Source organism: Trachurus japonicus, chromosome 17, assembly GCF_045865225.1.
Source record: "Trachurus japonicus isolate A0001 chromosome 17, Traja_1.0".
Lineage (NCBI taxonomy): Eukaryota > Metazoa > Chordata > Actinopteri > Carangiformes > Carangidae > Trachurus > Trachurus japonicus.
This window is the reverse complement of record NC_140923.1, coordinates 37,424,997-37,444,302: the sequence shown is the minus strand read 5'-3', so window position 1 is coordinate 37,444,302 and position 19,306 is coordinate 37,424,997. Positions and strand designations below refer to the sequence as shown.

General features: G+C 39.9%; 1 protein-coding gene across 1 annotated transcript in view; it reads right to left on the bottom strand.

Annotated features, from left to right (window-relative positions):
* Positions 1 to 2,452: 2,452 nt before the first annotated feature.
* clstn2a (calsyntenin 2a) overlaps positions 2,453 to 19,306 on the bottom strand; it is a 179,857-nt gene continuing 163,003 nt past the window's right edge. The window contains exons 10-18 of the mRNA XM_085805895.1: positions 16,989 to 17,151; positions 10,565 to 10,731; positions 10,122 to 10,270; positions 7,342 to 7,547; positions 7,029 to 7,196; positions 6,769 to 6,914; positions 6,124 to 6,244; positions 5,423 to 5,613; positions 2,453 to 5,293 (exon numbers count right to left, since the gene is read on the bottom strand). Of these exons, the coding sequence (XP_085662021.1) occupies positions 5,081 to 5,293; positions 5,423 to 5,613; positions 6,124 to 6,244; positions 6,769 to 6,914; positions 7,029 to 7,196; positions 7,342 to 7,547; positions 10,122 to 10,270; positions 10,565 to 10,731; positions 16,989 to 17,151 (1,524 nt within the window). The 3' untranslated portion in view covers positions 2,453 to 5,080. The remainder of the gene's footprint in view (positions 5,294 to 5,422; positions 5,614 to 6,123; positions 6,245 to 6,768; positions 6,915 to 7,028; positions 7,197 to 7,341; positions 7,548 to 10,121; positions 10,271 to 10,564; positions 10,732 to 16,988; positions 17,152 to 19,306) is intronic.

Here is a 19,306-nt window from a genome sequence, read left to right as displayed (position 1 = left end):
GTTGATGTTGATGACCTTCAAGTCGTCCTTATCACCTGAGTGTAGGAAGAGGGTCACTGCTGTCACTATAGACTTGGATGAAGTAAATAAACCAGTGTTTGTCATTGAATGCTGGAGGGAGATCACAAAGCAATGGACGCATCATAACTCTGGGAAGCTGACCAAAAGTATAGAGTGACTTCAATCCACTACCAAAGGGCCAGATATTAAACTGTCCTTGAAGGATGACACTGACAGCAGCTGTGGTGGTCCAGCACATGAGAAGATACGTCAAGGAACATGATGGAGAAAAACCTGGGGGATTTTTGTACTTACTACACCAACTTCTCCTCGGCTTACAGCAGAGCAGAGTGACTGACAGACCCGTGTTTCAGACCAAACACTCTATATAAGTGAGTTGTTGATACCTGTTCATGGTGGAGTTTACAGTTCAGATCAATTTGGCATGAAGGCCAACTGTGCATAGATATGAGATGTCCTCTGAAAGTGAGCATGTGTTTGATGCTCTAAGTAAAAGATGGTGGGAAATTTCTGATTTCTTTCAAAGGAACAGCAGCCTGTCAGACGAAGTGACTGTTTATACGTAATTCTTGATTTTGTTCATCTTAAAGGGAAGGAGGGGCAAGAAACCAATAATAACAAATTCAATAATGAGATTCTAAAATAAAAAGAACCTTAGAAAAACAACTGAAAAGCTGAGTCAGTAGCAGTTAGTCTCCAAGTGTAGAAATGAATAGACAGCACGGCTCTTAAGCAGAACAGCAACACAAACTCTGCAACAGATGGAGTCGAATTAGGGCCACTCACTTGAAAGCTTTGTACTTCTCCCAGCCCTTAGTCGACATGAGGGTGAGTAGATAATGAGTGAAATTTGAATTTATTTATTTTTTGGGTGAACTATCACTTTAAATGCAGTAATTTAAAATGTAACCATTAGAGAACACTTACTGACTTAAATTAACATCAAATATTTAAAGGAGGTAATTTGTTTTCCACAGAGGCACAAGCAACATTTGCAATAAAATTTTAAATTTTAGTTAAAAGTAAAAAACATTTTATCTAATTTTCTCTACATGTTGCACTGATTTTTATTTATTTAATTTAACTTCTCAATAAACTTTCATTCAAGGTTATGTTCATCTATCCACCAGCAGATGTCAGTGACGCTCTGCAGTAACTGCATTTGGTTTGGACCAGACAGTGATATTATTGTCAGAAGTTAGTTTTTTTGTCATGTTCATTTTAGGATCATAAAGTTTTAAAAAATTACTTTAACTTAGTATTTTCCAAGCATTTTCTTTCAAATACCGTACATCTGCACCTGTGTCATGTTTTTCCAAATGCTGTTGCGTATTGCAATTTCATTTAAATATTATAATAATATTAGATTTGTGTTGGTTTTTCTGTGTGGTGTCACCACCTTTATTGTTTCCCTCAAAGAGACCACTTATTATGCAGAAGCCCATAATGGGTTATAAATAATTTTCTTAATGGCTGGAAATATCTGGAATAACCACATTCTTTCAAAATGTTATCTCATTAAATGCAATTTAATGTCAGTGTGATTTCTTTTACCCCTGACATTCAATGTTTGTAAGGCAATGAAGAAAATTAGCAGGTTTTCTAACACAGTGGATTCAAACCTTTTTTGTTTGTGGTGCTTTGAAAATAATCCAATATTTCATGCGACAGGATATATTATTCACCACATGTCTTGAATTATAATTCTCTAAATTGTGAGCAATCTCTCTCTATCTCTGAAGGATTTTTGCAAGAAGAAACAGACATTGTTCACAGTTTCACAGGGGAAAAAAAAGCAAACCTCTTGGGAAAGTAAAAAAGAAAAAAAAAACATATTCTCTTTTACCTTAAATCATCTTATTGTAAAATTTTCATTTTTGGATCCTTTGGTAGGTTGAAACCTGCACATAGGGAATTGCTGTTCAAACATACTTTGTTGCAGATTTTCGTTTGCACACCTAACAAAAGGTGATGCATAGAGACCAGAAGACATATGATGCAGCTCTGACTGACGTTGATGTATAACACTGCAGATGTGTCACTGTTTGTCTTCAGAGGTCTTTTTGTAAGATGTTGTAGAATCAACATAGAAAATTTCCCAAAATATCTGCTTTTCTAACTCTGCTCCTCTGCTGTGACATGAAGTAACCCAACAATATGAATTTCTTATATGCTGTAGTAGAAAACCAATTATGTCAGCTTTCTGGTAAACAAATGCAGTGATGACATGTAACTCATAGCCCCCTCTGTCTATATTAAGCTTATTACGTAAAACAAATGAAAAGTCAGTCAGGCAGCTCCAACATATAATGAATTCAGGCAGCTCCCCAACATCTACGGTGACAGCTTATTAATTATGTAATCCATAAGTCCCTTTGTAAACACACAGGGAGCCAGTTCAGATGTCTACTAAACAAGGAGGAGAGCAGCGTAGAGTCTAAAACAAGTCTTTATTGGTCAATATACAGAAAGCAGTGGGATGACCACTAAAGAGAGAGAGATCCCAACCATTTGGTTTACAAAAAGAAAAAGAAAAAGAAACAGATATACAGTATAAAATAACTGTCTTGAACATTTTTACAGGGTTTGTTTTTTATATGTAAAAGAATCTTTTTTTTCCTTCTCTTTAATCTTTCAGAAGCACAATATGACAGACAGGGGCGAGGGAAACAAGGCAGTTGTTTCACAATGATGACATCACAATCACAGGTGCTTCAAGGCCAACAGAGGGAGGGAAAGGTGAACAGGAGACGAATCAGTTAGAGAGCTCAGAGGGACTAAGAGTTACCGGTGCTGTCTGGATCAGGTTAGAGGTGATTTCTCGGAGACACAAATGTCAAAGGGATGTGCCGTTTCTTTTAGATCTATAAAAGAAGCCAATAAACATTTAACTCTGCAGTGGTTATTTTCTCCAACAAAGTTTAGCAAAGTTTCCCTGTGGGGTTTTTACACATGAAGCTCTGTATGACTCAGTCAGTGAAAAACAGTGGTGTAATATCTGTGGCTCTGGAGGATGTTTGTCAGGTCAAATGATATAACCCAGATGATGTAATAAGGGTTATTGTTGCTGCAACATAGCCTACATACTGTAAGACTTTTTATTTATTTATTTATTTTTTTTAACTTTAAGCCTATGTTAAAATCTGGAGGTGTGGGCATTGTAAAGTAAATCAAATTACTTTGATGCAATGTAGTTGTAGGAGCCATTTGAACCTTTGGCAATTGACAAAAATAGAGTTATTTAGACTTATTTAAAACCCAAAGTGTTACAGTAACTACCACTAAGAGCCATGTTTCTATGGTAACAATCTGTGACAAGTGCAAATCAGCAGCACAAAGTGACAAAGGGATGTAAACATGGCTCATGATGTTTGGTTTTCTAAGAGAGCGGTGGAGAGAGATGGGAGGAGGAAGAGTTTTTAGAGACCACAGTAACGTGTTGGAAATAAACAGCAGTGAGGACACGGTCAGTGCTTGTGGTTTGCCCAGGAAACTGTCCCAAGTCAGACAGATGCAATAAGAGAGACGCTGAGGTCACATTAAGAAACCACAGCTCTCATCTCTGCTCTGCTACTGTACTGACATGCACTGCACAGAGATCTTATGCTGCTGCTATGTTACACTCAGTCCTATTTAAGCTAGTGAAGAACTACAGGTTTGTGCCACGGATGATTTTTAATGTTCAGCAGGTTCTAAGAAGAGATGCACTTGAGTTACACTATGGGTAGTGTAGGATCAGGCATTTTTTTTTAGATTGAACCATACTAGGCACTAAAAATCATGTCAGGATATCTGAGCCTCTACAACACTAAATCACTGGAGCATCCGAGTCTGTGAGTACGGGACTGTTTACTGGGCCCGTAATTGCATAGAGGGCTCCCTTTGATATGGAATTAAAAACAAAGGAAAGGTGGGATTTCAGTAGCACATATTAACATCTCTGGATCATTTCTTATGCTGGAAAAAGAAAGATAAGTGAACTACCCCTAAACAGCAAAGGTTATATTAGGCCGCAGTATGGAAAGATACTGTATGATAGAGGACACAGAGACGGCTCTTTTGTTTCTAGGAATAGTTCAACCACAATCTGCCTTAAGATGAAAGATAAGTGATGATTTAGTTTAAATTACTCCTAGGAAATCAAAAGTGAAAGATAACAGTTCATAACTCTGCTTTGTATTTTACATAAATTAGGACAGATGTTGTGTTTATGTGAGAGAGCAACAGAGATAGAACAGGTTTCTCTTTAGTGTCCAGGCCACAGAACCACAGCACTGTGATGTGTTTAGAGACACTTACCACTGATCACACAGATTGAAAAGACAGATAAGTGTCTGATTTGAGTTCAGGATGAGAACAGAGGACAACCACTCGGTGACAACACAGCTATGTTATACCTACTATATAGGTCGAAGGAACTATATTAAAAAGGTTTATGGATACATTTATTAATGGATATGTATATGGATACATCTCGCTTTTAAGTTTGTTAATAACTCTTTATCTTTCAGATAATCTGTTTGAAAAGTAAACAATAAAAAAGTAATCTGAGGACACGTATCATTGCACATATCAAATAATAAAAGCTCACATCATCATCCTCTGGTTTCTATTTGTGCCGCCATATTCAAAGATTTCATTTTTGAGATTCAATATTATCTGCAAAACTCTGCACACATAATGAGAAGACTGTGTTTGTTTGATATATTTTGCTCTGCTTCACTGACTCTGATGTGAATAATAATGTGGCTACCGACACTGTTCCAGCACTGTGGGACTGTAGCTGATTCTGTAGTTCACACTTTGTCCTGCAGAGGGAGATGTTTCATTAAAAATGACAACATGAGCTGATTTAAAGTGTTGTTGTCCTGCATTGCAAATAATTTAATCAGAGATTTTTTTCTTGTATGTGTGTGTGTGTGTGTGTGTGTGTGTGTGTGTGCCTGCATGAAGGAATGTCTGCACGATGTGCGTGTGTGTGGTTGACAGAGAAAGAGAGGGGGGGGGAGTGATAGAGACAACCTTGCAGTGTTGTGTGTATGTGGTTATACGTGTGTGGTCAGTATGCTTTGGAGGAACTGTCCCAATCATTTTTTTCCTTCTGCTTCCTCTTTTTCACCTCTCGCTCTGCTTCTTCTTCCTCATCTTCATCACTGTTGTCCGACTCAGCACTTGTCATTCCTCCCACCTGTTCTTCATCCTCTTCCTCTTCTTCCTCCTCTCGCTTCTCTCCTTTTACTTCTTCATCCATCGCCTGAGCCCCTTTTATGTTCTACAGAACAAAGTGTGATTAGGTACTGTAGTTTAAGTCCAAAATCCTTTTTTTTCCATCAAATTCAAGTGCATTAGAGAAACACAAAGGAGAAAAAACACTTAGAATTGAAAGCATGTTATAAATTACCTCCATGGGGTTGACAGTAATGGTGAGAGCAGAGGTGTCCCAGTCCTCCTCAGGGTCTTTAACCTCGTCCTCGTCCTCTCTGGACCCCTCCTGATGTGTGGCGTGGATCCTGTACACGCCGATCACCACAATCACAACTAGGGCGGCGATGCAAACCACGATCACCACTGTGGCTGCTGGAGGTGCTGTGCCTGGAGCAGAAGAAGCAACACAGTTTCCTGTGTGTTATCTTCAATTGTATAATCATTTCCTTAAAGGTTTTCTTAAGTAATATTTCCCACAGCCGCAAGCCGTTATTGCCGTTGGTTATTTTGGGTCTTTCTCTCAGTACTGATAAGATTTTACACTCAAATTTCATTGCTGGGATCTGTGGAGGAAACAGCCAGCCCATTAGAGGAAAAGTCATGAGCAATCTCTGATTAGATTGCAAGCAAATCTGCAGTTAAATCATCTTGTCTGAACATCTTATTTTTTGAACAGAAAATAAAGGCAAATAAATCTAAATGTCTGTTATAATCTCACACTTCACTGTGGAGATAGATGTGAGATTGTACAGTCAGAATAGCAGCTGAGCTGAAACTGGTGGAAAGAAACACATTTACATACAGTATGTGGACTGTTGATTTGTTTTTTATTTTCAAATCATGGTTCAATTAACAAAAATACTGTGATTTGGAAACAAAGGTACGTTTGCAGCTTACCTGACATGTGTGAGTTGAAAGTGTGTATCATGAGTGGGTGATGGACGGGTCTCATGTACTGGGGTTGGACTGCCATGTGATTGACATGCTCCACAGGCGCTGAATGGTGAAGAACACTGACCTGCAGGGGTGTGACAACAACTCATTATCCTCAGAGGAGTGGATGGTAATTTGTGCAACCACAAAAATGATAAAGTGAGATTCTTTTTTTTTTTTAAGTATATTTTTTGGCTTTTTTGCCTTTATTTGATAGCACAGTGAGATAGACAGGAAAGGGGGAGGCAGAGAGAGGGGGAATGACATGCAGGAAAGGTCTGCCCGACGCGGGATTCGAACCGGGGACACCTGCGTTGAGGACTGTAGCCTCTACATGGGGCGGCCGCTCTAACCACTGCGCCACGCACCGCTCCGATAAAGTGAGATTCAAAAAATATAAAGACAATGTGATATGAACAATGACCTACAGTAGGGGAGAATTAGAATGATCAATCTTTATCGATAACTAGTAAGAAATAAAAGCTAATGAAGAAGAGAAGCGAGGGGGGGAAAAAGATGACAGATTAAAGGTAGCGGATTAAACAGTGCATGACAAGGAGATAAAGGGAAAAAAGATTAAATATGAGGGATGAAAGATGTCTTACTGACCTCCAGATTGAACTCGTTGCTGGTGTAACGTCCATTCAGTTCAGAGCAGGTGAGTCTGAACCTTCTCTCACCGAGGGCGGCAGCTCGCGAGTTCCTGTAGCGCACCTGCCTCAGCGCCTGCTCGTAGTGAGCCATGGAGTCCACACCTTGGAACACAAAGAGAAAATGTCACACAAGGTGCACGTTGCTGTAAGAAATGAAACTGCATTTTTAAGGTGGACATGCCTCGTCAGCCCTCTCAGTGTGTCAGCTCTGCCTACCATATATTGAAATTCCAGAGGTGGAGTTGGTGGCATCCAGATGTTTTCCCAACAAAGCACTGTGGTGAATCTCAAGACTCTCTCTCTCTGTGTTCAGCTCCTCTCCAATTACCAGGATGTCACAGTAGTCCAGGTTATGCATCACCTCCATCACACCTGGCCTACGGACTGTATCCATGGAAACGAATGATTAAAATAAAGTATTTATGGAGTACGTGAAGGTGTAACACTTTTACTGTAACATTAATTGACACACTACTACAAAGTGTGACACAACGGCATCTTAACCAACCAGCGCAGTCTCTCCACTCACATCCACTGAAGCTGTCTCCCTTCATTACTGTGCTGGTGATGTGAAGCTCTTTGAAGGGCGCCACACCCAGCGGCCCCTGCAGGTCACCGGCAGGCCTGACAAGTCGATTAGATCCTGTAATTGTGATTCTTGGTTCACTGGGCGGCAGCACCATAACGACTGCCTTGATGTCCGGGATGGAGAGACACGTGTCCTCCCCAAAACACCTGAAACACAGACACAGAAGGAGAAGAGAGGAGAAGGTTAGAGGGAGGAAGAGCACCAGCGTTACTGCTTCACTGCTTCTTTAAAATGTAATCTAACTGCAGATGTGTTGTGCTAGCTTTTCAGATATTTCTGGTCACAAGTAATGATCATAAAATCTAAGACTGACAGGTTTTCTTCAAGAGAAATACATATATTGAAGACTTGAGATGAAGAAATTCCACTATTCCAAATATTGGAAGATCAGGAAGCATCGTGGACATGCATCAAGTGTTATAGCCTCAAAGTCTTTTTCTCTATAGGAGTTAATATTCATGACTAAAAGTGCAGCAGCAGGGTAAGGAAAAACCTTCCTTAGGTCAGAGTCTTGTTTGGAGACCAAATGCAGCTACTGTAAACTGCTTCAGGTTTACTGTGATCAGATTTGATTGACAATATTCAAAGTTACAACTATGTTCATGACTTTGAAGATCTTTGGATTGATTAAAAAACTCTGGTAGAGTGGTTTGAATTTTAACACCAAGGGATTATGTCTGGCCACTGATAACTGACAGTCCTGGCTTTTCTTTTTAGGCCCTCGTCAATAAATACCAGTCAGTTTATTTAATGGATTTAGGTAAATTTAGATTAATTTTAATATTACACACAGCTCAACGTCACATAACTAAGATGAAAAAAAGGCAACAATTTGTGACTGGACTACAAATTAAAATTTCTTTCAGTCATTGGCTGAAGATTCAACACATCAGCTGAGGAAGATCTATCCATCTTTATCTGGAGGGGAGCTGTGAAGTGTTGTTCACAGTTAGACAGCCTCCGCTGCTGCTCCCTGAGCCTGTTTCTCTTTATCGACCAGCACATCTAAGCTGATTTGACCTGCCTGTGTTTGCTGCTCAACAAAATGAACAGGGTTGGCAACTGCATACGTGTGGAGATGGGAGCAGACACACAAGAGGCACACAATTAAACACACACACAAACTTGAACGAGGAAAAACAAATACTTTAAGTGCAATGAGAAGCACAGAGGTGCAAAACACATGCACACTCAGTCAAACACAGTAATCGAGCACTTAAACACAATAAATGTGTTGCAGATTAGTGCTTTGAGAAGGGAATTCAGAGCTAGACTGGGCTGTAGGTGTAATTAGAAAATCAAACTACTTTTTTTTTTTAACTAGCTATTTACTCTGGCATTTAGGAAACTAAAGATGTTTAGTTAGTACTTGTCCAGTCATAAATCAGTCAGCAGTTAAGAAATCAATAAAAGACACCATTGCATGAAAGGATAAAACATGCTTTAAATATAATGTCTGAGTGACTGAACTTCGTATTTAATTAGCTCTAATGTTAAATTTACTGTGGGTGTTAGGTGTTTTATTATACACAGTGAACATGTCTGCTTATATCATTATCAAGAGGAAAATAGCTAATCCAATTATACCAGCAAGAGCATTTTATCAGGTCAGTTTAGTTTATTATTGCATTTCCATTAGATTTTCATATTTTCTGTGTGAAAATGGAAATTTTTGCCTTGATGGTCGCATTAGAGAAAATGTCAGCAGATCAGGATTAATTCTTCGAATAAGCGCGGCAAATTTTCTGGAAATGATTATTTTCAAACAATGTTTTTGTGGAGCAAAGCATAGATTTCATGAGAATTTAGGCAGTTGTTTAGATATATTGCTTTGGACAAACAGACCCACTGACATGACCGTCTGTGGGACCTGGGGCTATTGGGCAAAGTGGACAAAGTTAATTCAATCAAGTCAAAGCAAATCAAATTAAATCCAGAGATGAAAGAACAGACGTGCACACAGAGGAGAAAACAGAAAACAAAAGAAAGAAAACTAGCGATGTGCTCTCCCCAGTCACCAGAGGGTTTAATGTCTTTAATGGTCAGTTGGTCTGTTCAGTGTTTTAATCGTTTTTACCCTAATGATCCATCCTCTGCCATCTCACAGGGAGGTCTGTGGTTTAAAGTCAAAGACTGGCACAAGGCATCTGACAGTCTTTACTTTAGTGCTTCAACCACCCACCTCTGGTTGTTTCTATACTTCATGTGGCTGTCCATTAGACTTACAAGGTGTAGGCTTGTTTCATGTATAATGTATGAAACAATTCATGTTGGTGTTGTAGGGATGGTTTAGAGGCCTTACACTTTATTCAACAGACAGATAGCTGCCTCCGACTTAAATACTTGCTACAGGTGTTCCCTTAGTCCTATACAAAGATGTGAGTCTTCAGTAGTTCACAGTTGGCTGCATCTGTCATTAACACTAAAGAGGAAGAAATCAAACAGCTAAAACTTCTATGACATGTTAAATACACAGTACAAACCCTCTGAAAATCTAACAGGTCCATGTGCATCCCAACTCATCACTGAAAGCAGACAGACTGAATTGTCTAATGTTTGTTGATGCACGCCACACACTCATATACTTAACCCCTCTATATATGCAAATCAAGGCACACAAGTACAAACAATATGATACAGCTGATCCAAACATAATCATATTATATTGTGCTATATTCATAGTTGTATCTAAATGCTGGACTTTGTATCACTTTACTCACTGCACTGTGGTGGTGATGTGCAGTCGTCGGAGACCCGGTGTGGGGAACTGGCGAGAGTTGATGTAGGACACCTTGGTCATGGCTGTGTTGATGCTGTCCACATCCTCGCCCTCCACCACCAGCACAGACTGGGCAGGGTTAAAATGGAACTGGACAAACACACAAAATCTATTTGTCCTCAAAGAAACAAAGAGATTCAAGATTCAAACTATTAGTGTTTATGTTCATAAGTAACATTATGTGTGTCTTGGCTTGGTGGAAAATATTTCCACATGTCTGTTTCTTTCTGGTCTAAATCATCAGCCTGTAAAACTGTGAGAACATGCTGTTTCACTTCTTCTACAGTACCAATATGGTGGATAGCAGTTGCAATACCAGCTGCTGAAAGTGTGGAATCTGTTGTGCGTGACCAGGTAACACAGTCTCCATTTTTTCCCACGTACCTTGATGTCCTTAGCTAGGCTTTCAAGGGAGTTTATATCAAGACCCTCTTTACAGGCCTGCAAACAGGAGATAACCTTCTGGGTTTCAATGCGGCCTGGTCGGATTGTCAGACCTGACAGGCTGCCATGGAAATACTGGGTGAACCTTGGGGTCGCTACCTCACCACCTAATGAGATGAGAAGAGAAGAGAAGAGAAGAGAAGAGAAGAGAAGAGAAGAGAAGAGAAGAGAAGAGAAGAGAAGAGAAGAGAAGAGAAGAGAAGAATTAGGTGAAAAAAGACAGAAACAGACTGCATAAAAAGGCAACAAGATGTATTATAGATGTTTCCATGGGAAAAGCACATACAATTTGCTGAATGTAACATCTGTGAATTCACTTCAGGAAAAGCTTACATTAACCAGTGGGAAGCGAACCATGAAGAATTTAGAGGTTCTTTTTTTTCTCCACCATGTTCACATCTTAGTGTGTGAAGCTGTAAGTGACATGATGTCTGACATGCAATGAATGCTATTTAATTGCCCAGATAATGCACATGTGTTTTCATAGTTGTCTAATGTACTATACATGGCAACCTCTCTTTGGAAATATTTTAGGATGTGAATGTAAACAACTATAGCACAGATAAATGAAAAGTACCTTCTGAATAAGTTGATGGTGGTGAACGATGAAATACTTGTGACTTTTAACTAAAAACAGAAAAAAATCACTATGCTTCACAGGCTCTTAGTCACATCTGTGGATCTAGCTGTGGGTCTGCTGTAACCCCCACAGCAAAAGCAATAGCAATAGAATAGGTGCAATACAACAGCAATATCATATGATACATTTCTAATGTCACGCACAACAGCAGCTATTTTGACTCTTGTTGTCAGGGTTTGAATTTGATGTATGAGTTTGACAGGTGTTATGCTACTTGACCTGAAATACTCCGCAGCTGCCACAGCAAGTGGAAAATACATCCTTTCATACAATATAAATGGAAGCTCTAGCACAGGCCAGCACATTGGCACAGTCTCTTAATGTGTGTGAGGATCCGCGGCACTGCAGTCTGCGGTGTCAGCTCCATCACAAATTCACTCAAGCCCTGACATCTTCTTATGAGTCGACTCTTTTCCACACAAAGCACCAGATTCTGCTGCCGGACGGCGGGTCAGCTTGGCCTTGCGGTGTAATTTCACTACTTCTGGTTTCCACAAAATCATAAAGCTCCGATCCACTTAACGCAAATTACTTCCAATGTGAATATTTCCATCGTGAGTCAGCTGTGGCCTCTTCACTCTGACAGATTCCACGGCAGGTGACACTCAGGTCAAGTGTTTTTATACAGTAGCAGTGCAAATACCACCTGAGGATAATGTGTATATTTTTTATTATGTAGTGTATTCAAATGCAAATATGTCACAGTAGTACAATGGCAAACAATCTGGTTTTTGAAATAATTACACATGTACTGGTTCCATAGAGTGTAAAAAGAAGATAGATTATATTTTCACTTAAAGCAGAAGTAAGTGATATGTGTTAATATAAGTCTTAAATAGTTATATCTTCCGACAGCAATCACTTACATAGAGTGTTTGGACCGAAACACGGGTCTGTCAGTCACTCTGCTCTGCTCTGAGCCGAGGAGAAAACATTTATCGTATCCTACAGTTTTTATCCAATGAGGAGAGAGAACGGCATGCAGGGCTGTGTGTGCAGCCAAGGGACGCCGTGAATGTGGCGACGTAGGGATGAGGACTGTTATGGTGCGTTCAAGGAAACTCGTAGACTCGTGTTTTTCCGTCCTGTGAAGTTGTATCAGTTCGATCTGGTACGAGTTCACGGGGCGGAAGTTACGAGTGGCCGTTATAGTGACTTTCACCGGTAAAACAGGTCGGAAAAACACGAGTGGGTTGCCTGGAACGCTACAAAGTCGTAAGTTGTGACTTGAAGCTGTAATTTACGATTTCAAAAGCCTGCCTCGAACGCAGCATTAGCGAAAACGACCGGATCGCTTACTTCTGCTTTAATGGTGATTTCTCTCTTAGCTTAATTATTGAGGTAACGATTCTAATGAGAGTTGTAAAATAATACTGTGGACAGACATATACCTCCTTTTTACATTAAAAAATGTTTCTTTCATGCAAAAACAGAAAATGTTTTGTAATATTCTTTAAATGATTTACTTGACCGTGCACCTCTTTGTGGAGTATTAAGAATACTCTCTATTGAAGCTTTGATTCAACTCTACTGTACTGAATATAATGGCCTGAGAATCTCTGGCTGACACAGTGATGTTGCTGCTTGAGTTCACCCACTCACTTGACGCAAACCCCAGGGTCCTCCTGGTGCACAAGCAATTCTGTACAGTGAGGTTCGGGGAATAGTAAACAGCGACGGCAGATGTTATTGTGAACAGCAGCTACCAGTCAGCCTGCATAAGGCTGGAGGCATCTACTCTCTCTCAGCTCAGTCAACGTGAATCATACATGTTCCTGTCACAGAGACTCTCACCAACTGTGTTCACAAGGCTGTGCAGCGGGAGACCTAAACTGTGTTATACAGAGACACAGAGAGATCTCTGTTGTCTCCGTTTTGTCAGAGCATCAATCCACCTTGTCATCGTGTTTGTCTACCTGGGCTGTGAGATACAGGGAAGACCGAGGTTGACGATGATGAAGATGATGGTGGTGGTGAGTGAGAATGAGACAATGTAATGATGAAGTCCATGTGCCACATACTTTAACAGAGAAGTGACGTGAAATCAACATTATGAGATGTGTAGGTGCAAAACTTCTGCAAGGTCAGACCCAACAAGTTGTGTGCCAGCAAGAAACTTTTTATATGCTACAAAAGTTCAAAGAGTCAAGGCTTTTACTTAATGGAGAGTAGGCTATTTGATGGCTAGATCACAGCCAGAGCAGAGGATATTATCAGACTGTAAAAAAAGAAAAAAAAAAAGGTCACACACTGTTGAGTCGGTCACTTTTTCAGTAACCAAGTGTTAAAATGCAGAGGGTGGATTTTATCATAGCATTTAAATATACAGTAGCTCTACATTATTTACATGTGGCTGCCTCTAGTAGTAACCATGCGAAGCAATGTTGTGTCTAATTTTTTTTACAAGGACATTTCCTATAATGTGGCTTTTTTATACTGTTAATATACAGTAGTTTGCATGTTCTGGTATTTCTGTTTTGTAAAAGACTGTGTACTCCTACATGGCACAATCACAAACTACAAACTAAGACGGTTGACCTCATTATAAACCAATTTCTGTTGTTGCAGTGTTTTTAGCCGTGCATCAGCAGGAGACACGAGCACTGTGTTTGCAAGATGAGAGTAGGGGCACTCTGCGCTCTGTGTCCATCATCTCCATTTCTCTCCACAAATGTAGAACCACTTGTCATGATTCTGACATTTACTCTCCCTCATTTCTCTGACAAATGCATTGTTGAAAGGTTTTCATCAAGACAAGGTCCCTGTGATTGAGCGTTCAGAGACTAAATGCAAACTTGTATTTAAATGACTCTACCAGAAAAAAATAAATGTTGCATTTTGTAATCACATTAGGAAGTTTAACAACTACCACCTTATGAAAACCAGCAATTTGTAAAAGCAAATCATGACAGGTATGAATGTGTTGAACAAATTGGCATTGAGACATTCACACAACATAATGCTTCACATTTTCCTTCCTTGGGTGACGCAGACAAAATGAGCATGAAAAATATTTTGTTTCTGTCAAATTAAAGGCGACGCAATCAGTGACAACATCATCTCTTTTCCTTTTCAATGTGGTTTCCTTCCATTTTCAAGGTACCTAAATATTTTCTTACTCATGAATACATACACACACATTAGATCATCATCTGTGAGGTCCAGATCAGTTTTTTCTTTGCTGAAAATTCATGCCCATTTTTTTCTGAGGTCTGAATTTTTAAGAAAATGGTTCGTGTTTTCCCACAATTGGTACATGTTTAAACTTATTCATGACAGATTGTGACAATAATAACGGCTGCATTTCATTGGGTGTCCCTGTCCCTGTCCCAGTTCCTCAGCTCTTGTATTGCACATGGCTGGTTCATTGGTGTTACTGGGGCACTTTAATAGAACAGAGCCTTAATTCACACTCTGAGTTACATCTGTGTTTTTCCTGCCACTAAGAGTAGGGGTGGTTTCCTTCAGTTCAAACAAAAAATATCAAAATATTCAGAAAATATTATAAAGTCTTCACTGTTTGCTTAAAAGCATGCTGGAAAGTAACACGCACTCTCTCTCTAAAATGGCAGCAAATGCCTTCAAATTTTCTGATGGCATGTTTTGATTGAAGCATTCATTTCCTACAAAAAAAATCACCCCATGGTGTTTTTGATGTCTTTCCCGTGTGTCGTCTCCTTTGATTAAGTATTTGTACACAGTGGGGTTGCTTTGAAAGTTCACGCCCACCTTTCTCCTGCCAATGACATGAGATGGCAAACACAACATTTCTTATTCGAACACAACACCACCCCACTGTTGCAGAAAACTACTTAAAAAGCACAACAACAAACAACCAAACTGTTTTCTTGCTAAAAGTGTATGGCGAGAACACATGCCTGGGTTTTTCTTTCAGGGCGTGAAAGTACAGTGTGAATGCCTTTCGTTCCACATGTCTCATCATTATGTTGTTGATTGTGGGGAAAAGGGGATGGAGAAATGAGAGACTCTGAAAGGCAATCTTGCTCGCTAATGGCCTGCAAAGTTATCAGTTGCGGCTTAGTGAAGCTTAAAGGAGCTTCATTGGGATGTAATAGCTGGCAAAGTTGTCCTCCATTCACTCTAGCTAATCCTTCCTTCAGGGCTTTCTCTCACAATCAGAGATTCATGGAAAGAGGCAGAAAGAGAAGAGAGCTGTATGAAGCAAGGAAGAAAATGATGACGACAAAAAAGAAAAAAAAAATGCAATCAGGCTGAGGATGAAAAGAAATTTGAACAGCAACCAAAATACCATCAGGATTGAAGCTTTGGGTGATGCTGGTGAGTGTTATGAGTGTTTTTTAGGAAGGCAGCAGAACGGATCACTAGCGTCTCATTCTGCTCTCCTGTAAATCACTTTTGTGTAATTATTTATCTCATAAACATGGCAGCAGGGTAGCTCTCAGTCATTCCAATGCGATCACCACTCACTCTCGTTGCCTGCCTCTAGAGCTGACACGCAGAATTTCCTGTTTGATATCCACTCAGCTCGTGCTTCTCCATTTCAAAGAGGAAATACCAGCAGCCCTGGGGTTTAAATCTTAATCTCTTAATTTATCTGAACAGTGAGTCTACTGCTTCTCCCTCTCTCTTTTTTGGGCTTCAATTGTGAGCGGGAAAAAAAAGGTGTTCATTGGTGCATTTGTGTGTTCACCACACGTCTTTATTTTTTCTGACTGTTCTGTTAAAAAAGGAAAGAAAAGTAGGTTTTTGAGCACTACACCTGCAGATTGTGCATATTCCCTAATTGTTGTAATTGTAATGGGCTCTATGCACAGCTCCACTACTTCCTGAACTTAAGGCAGCTCCTATATTTCCTGTCTTACATTATTGGACAAACTGATTAATCCAGGTGTGTCTGAGTAGTCACAATGGTCAAACACACCTGGATTAATCAGTTTGTCCAATAATGTAAGACAGGAAATAAAGGAGCTGCCTTAAATTCAGGAAGTAGTGGAGCTGTGCATAGAGCCTATTGTCCTACTTAGGAAAAAATACCTCACATTTCAGCCAGTACACCAATTGCTTTTCATGCTCTCAGTTGTGTATAAGTAGTTATTGTTTCTGATCAAAATACTTGAGTGGGATTTGCTTTAAAAGCTTTGCAGCGCTGTTTTCTTGGCGCAATTGTACTATACTTGACATATTTAAAAACTTTTTTCATATTTAAACAAAACTGCTCCAAAGACAGAAACAACACATACACAAACAGGTGACAAATGAAAGGAAGAAAAGTGAAACGTCTTAGCAACCAACAGATCAGCTCATCTTTATAGCTCCTTATTTTGTGTTTATACATCTCTCTTGGTTGTTTTTTCCAACAAGCTTTTACAACACTGCGGCAGCTGTAACTGTCAGTATGACTCATGAAGCTTTTAGATAACAGAGCTAACTAAAGTGCTTTTAAAGGAAGTTATAAAGACAATGATTCCCCTGCACCGAAGTCAAAAAGCCGATAGGGAACCGACTTCCTAAATGTATGTGCAGAAAATGAATAATGAAGTGGGGCTGAGAAAGCTGCAGCATGTAAAACAACTATCAGAATAAAAAACAACTATCAGATGATATTACAGCTGTAAACAATCCCAACCATCACCATGCTAACAGCATTCACATCCTACCCCGTTTGATTTAACGCCCTAAACTAATTTCTGCATTACACTGAAATTGCTATATGTTCTTACACATAAACACAGATGCACTGACCTTGCCAGCAGGCACCCACTGTCAGCTGTGTATCGATCTTTGCAGAGTGGATCGGCCAGTCGTCCGTTACCAGGTAGGGTTCATAGGTCACACCATCCACAAATAGTGTCACTGCGGGAAATTCAACGTTGATCACATAATAGTGCCATTCCTTGTCGCAGATCTGCGGAGGAGAGAGAAAGATTATCATGTTATTACCCAGCACTTTCTGCTATGTAACCATTTATTATGCTTTCAAATGTGAAAATAACCCTGGTGTGTACAAACACAAAAATAGGACATCCTTATAGAATATATTACTTCTACAACTACATTGGCTGTTAAGTGTCTTATTTAGGTTAGGAGCATTTCCCCGCAGAGGATTATATGTATGAGGCTGCTGTAATGAAGAGGGTGATATTTACTCCAATCATGCAGCCGAAACTAAAGGCGTATCTCTGAATGCTCCTTTCCTTCTTACCGTCAATGAAATAGATGCAACAAATTATTCTTCTCATCCCTGGATCATTTGCTCCCTATCGTCAGATAGATGCTGTCTAATGAGCTGTTCATTAAAGGCACATGACGAGCGACAAACACGGCTGCAGAAGACCCGTGCACCACCACGCAATTTTTATCTACCACCGTAAACACTCTTTGATCACTTGAAAAACTTCTAAGGACCCATCCTTCCCACACCTCTCTACCCAAACACACACACTCACACACATGTACTGCACACCCACACACACACACACTGATACTTTCTCCAAACCAGGGCCACAGCGGTAATCTCAGAACTAATTCACTATTTTTGCTTACAGTACATGGCTTTAGGGCTGCAAGGAAAGGATTATTCTCATTATTGGTGATACTGTGGAGGAAATAATCAATTAATTGTTTTATCTAGAAAACATCTGAAAATAGTGAAGGCTTCCAGGAGCACAAAGCGACACAGTACAAAAAAAAAAAAGCCAAAAATCTAAAGAAGCAGAGATTTGAGAAACTCTGCTGCTCAACTGGAACCATTAAAAAAAGAGACTGAAATGGTTAAACAAATCAAATTAGTTAACGACTGATTATTTGTTGTCCACCTTGTCAGTCAGCGGGTTGACTTTTTGACTTTGACGTTAACTTTATTTTTCAACTCTAAAAGGTTTTTCACCCTCAAACCTTTGATCCCAGTGAATCTCAGTTGAGCACAAGCTTCACGTTTGGATTCAAGTCTGTTGAAATGCCGGTTTAGGGCAGAAATGGAAAACGTTTGCAGGTGTGACTGTGAGTCAAAATCTGTCTGTCCATATGTGTGTGGTCACAGTTTGCACGGTGGAAGGAGGGGATTCTCGTGTTTGCACTATGATATTTTTGGCCACTGAGAGGCAGCAGAAACTAGTTGAGACACAAATTTGCCATGCCCTGTCATCTCACTGACATTGATGTGGTCAGTTGTTGGTGACTTGGTCCACTGGACAAAAGTGAGACCAATGTCCTCTTTGAACGTTTGTTTGACTTCTGACCTGCTCAGGATGAGCTTGTGTGTTTCCCACCCAGAACATTTTGGGAGATCCCACAGTACCCTCAGGTAAATGGATTAACGTCACTACCACTTGGAGTCAACCTGTCATGTCATACAGGTGTCGTATGCTGTAAATACAATAAATAGAAATGTCGCTCTTAACTATTCTACCGGCTCAAAGGATGAATGACACGTTAACACTGCACAGTGGAACAACACACCTGCAGCACAAGCCCTGTTCTTAATCTGCATCACAGTGAGATATGAAAAATATAAACAAATCAACTTAAACCACTTAAACTGTGAGTGTATTTACTTCTAAAGTGATACTTCAGGTAGGTAGATAGAAGTCTTAAAGGATTTATAAATCCTCCTGTTATTCTTTCTCTTTTTCTGGCTGTAGCATCTGGTTTTCTGTAATCAGGCTGGTGTGAAGGATTCGGATGAATTAACGGCAAACTGTTTATTCGCACTGAAGAGGAGAATATATGCTGATTTGAGATGCAGAAGGGAAAAAAAACTGCAGGGAGGAAAAAACAACATTGAGAAGGATTTTTATTTGTTACATTTATTTCTAAGGATCAGCCACACATAGATACACACAAAGACCCACACCCACACACACACACACACCCCTACACACACACGGGCAGTTTATTCAAGCTGTGATATGAACTAATGGGGTTGAGATCTGTGCTGGAGCAACCAGGGCTCTCCAGGGATATTTGATTTAGAACGCAGAGTCTCACTCTTTATGAGTGTGAAGAGACAGAAATTCCCACAGGACGTCCTGACATCCCTGCCTTACTTACTGGGTGAAAAG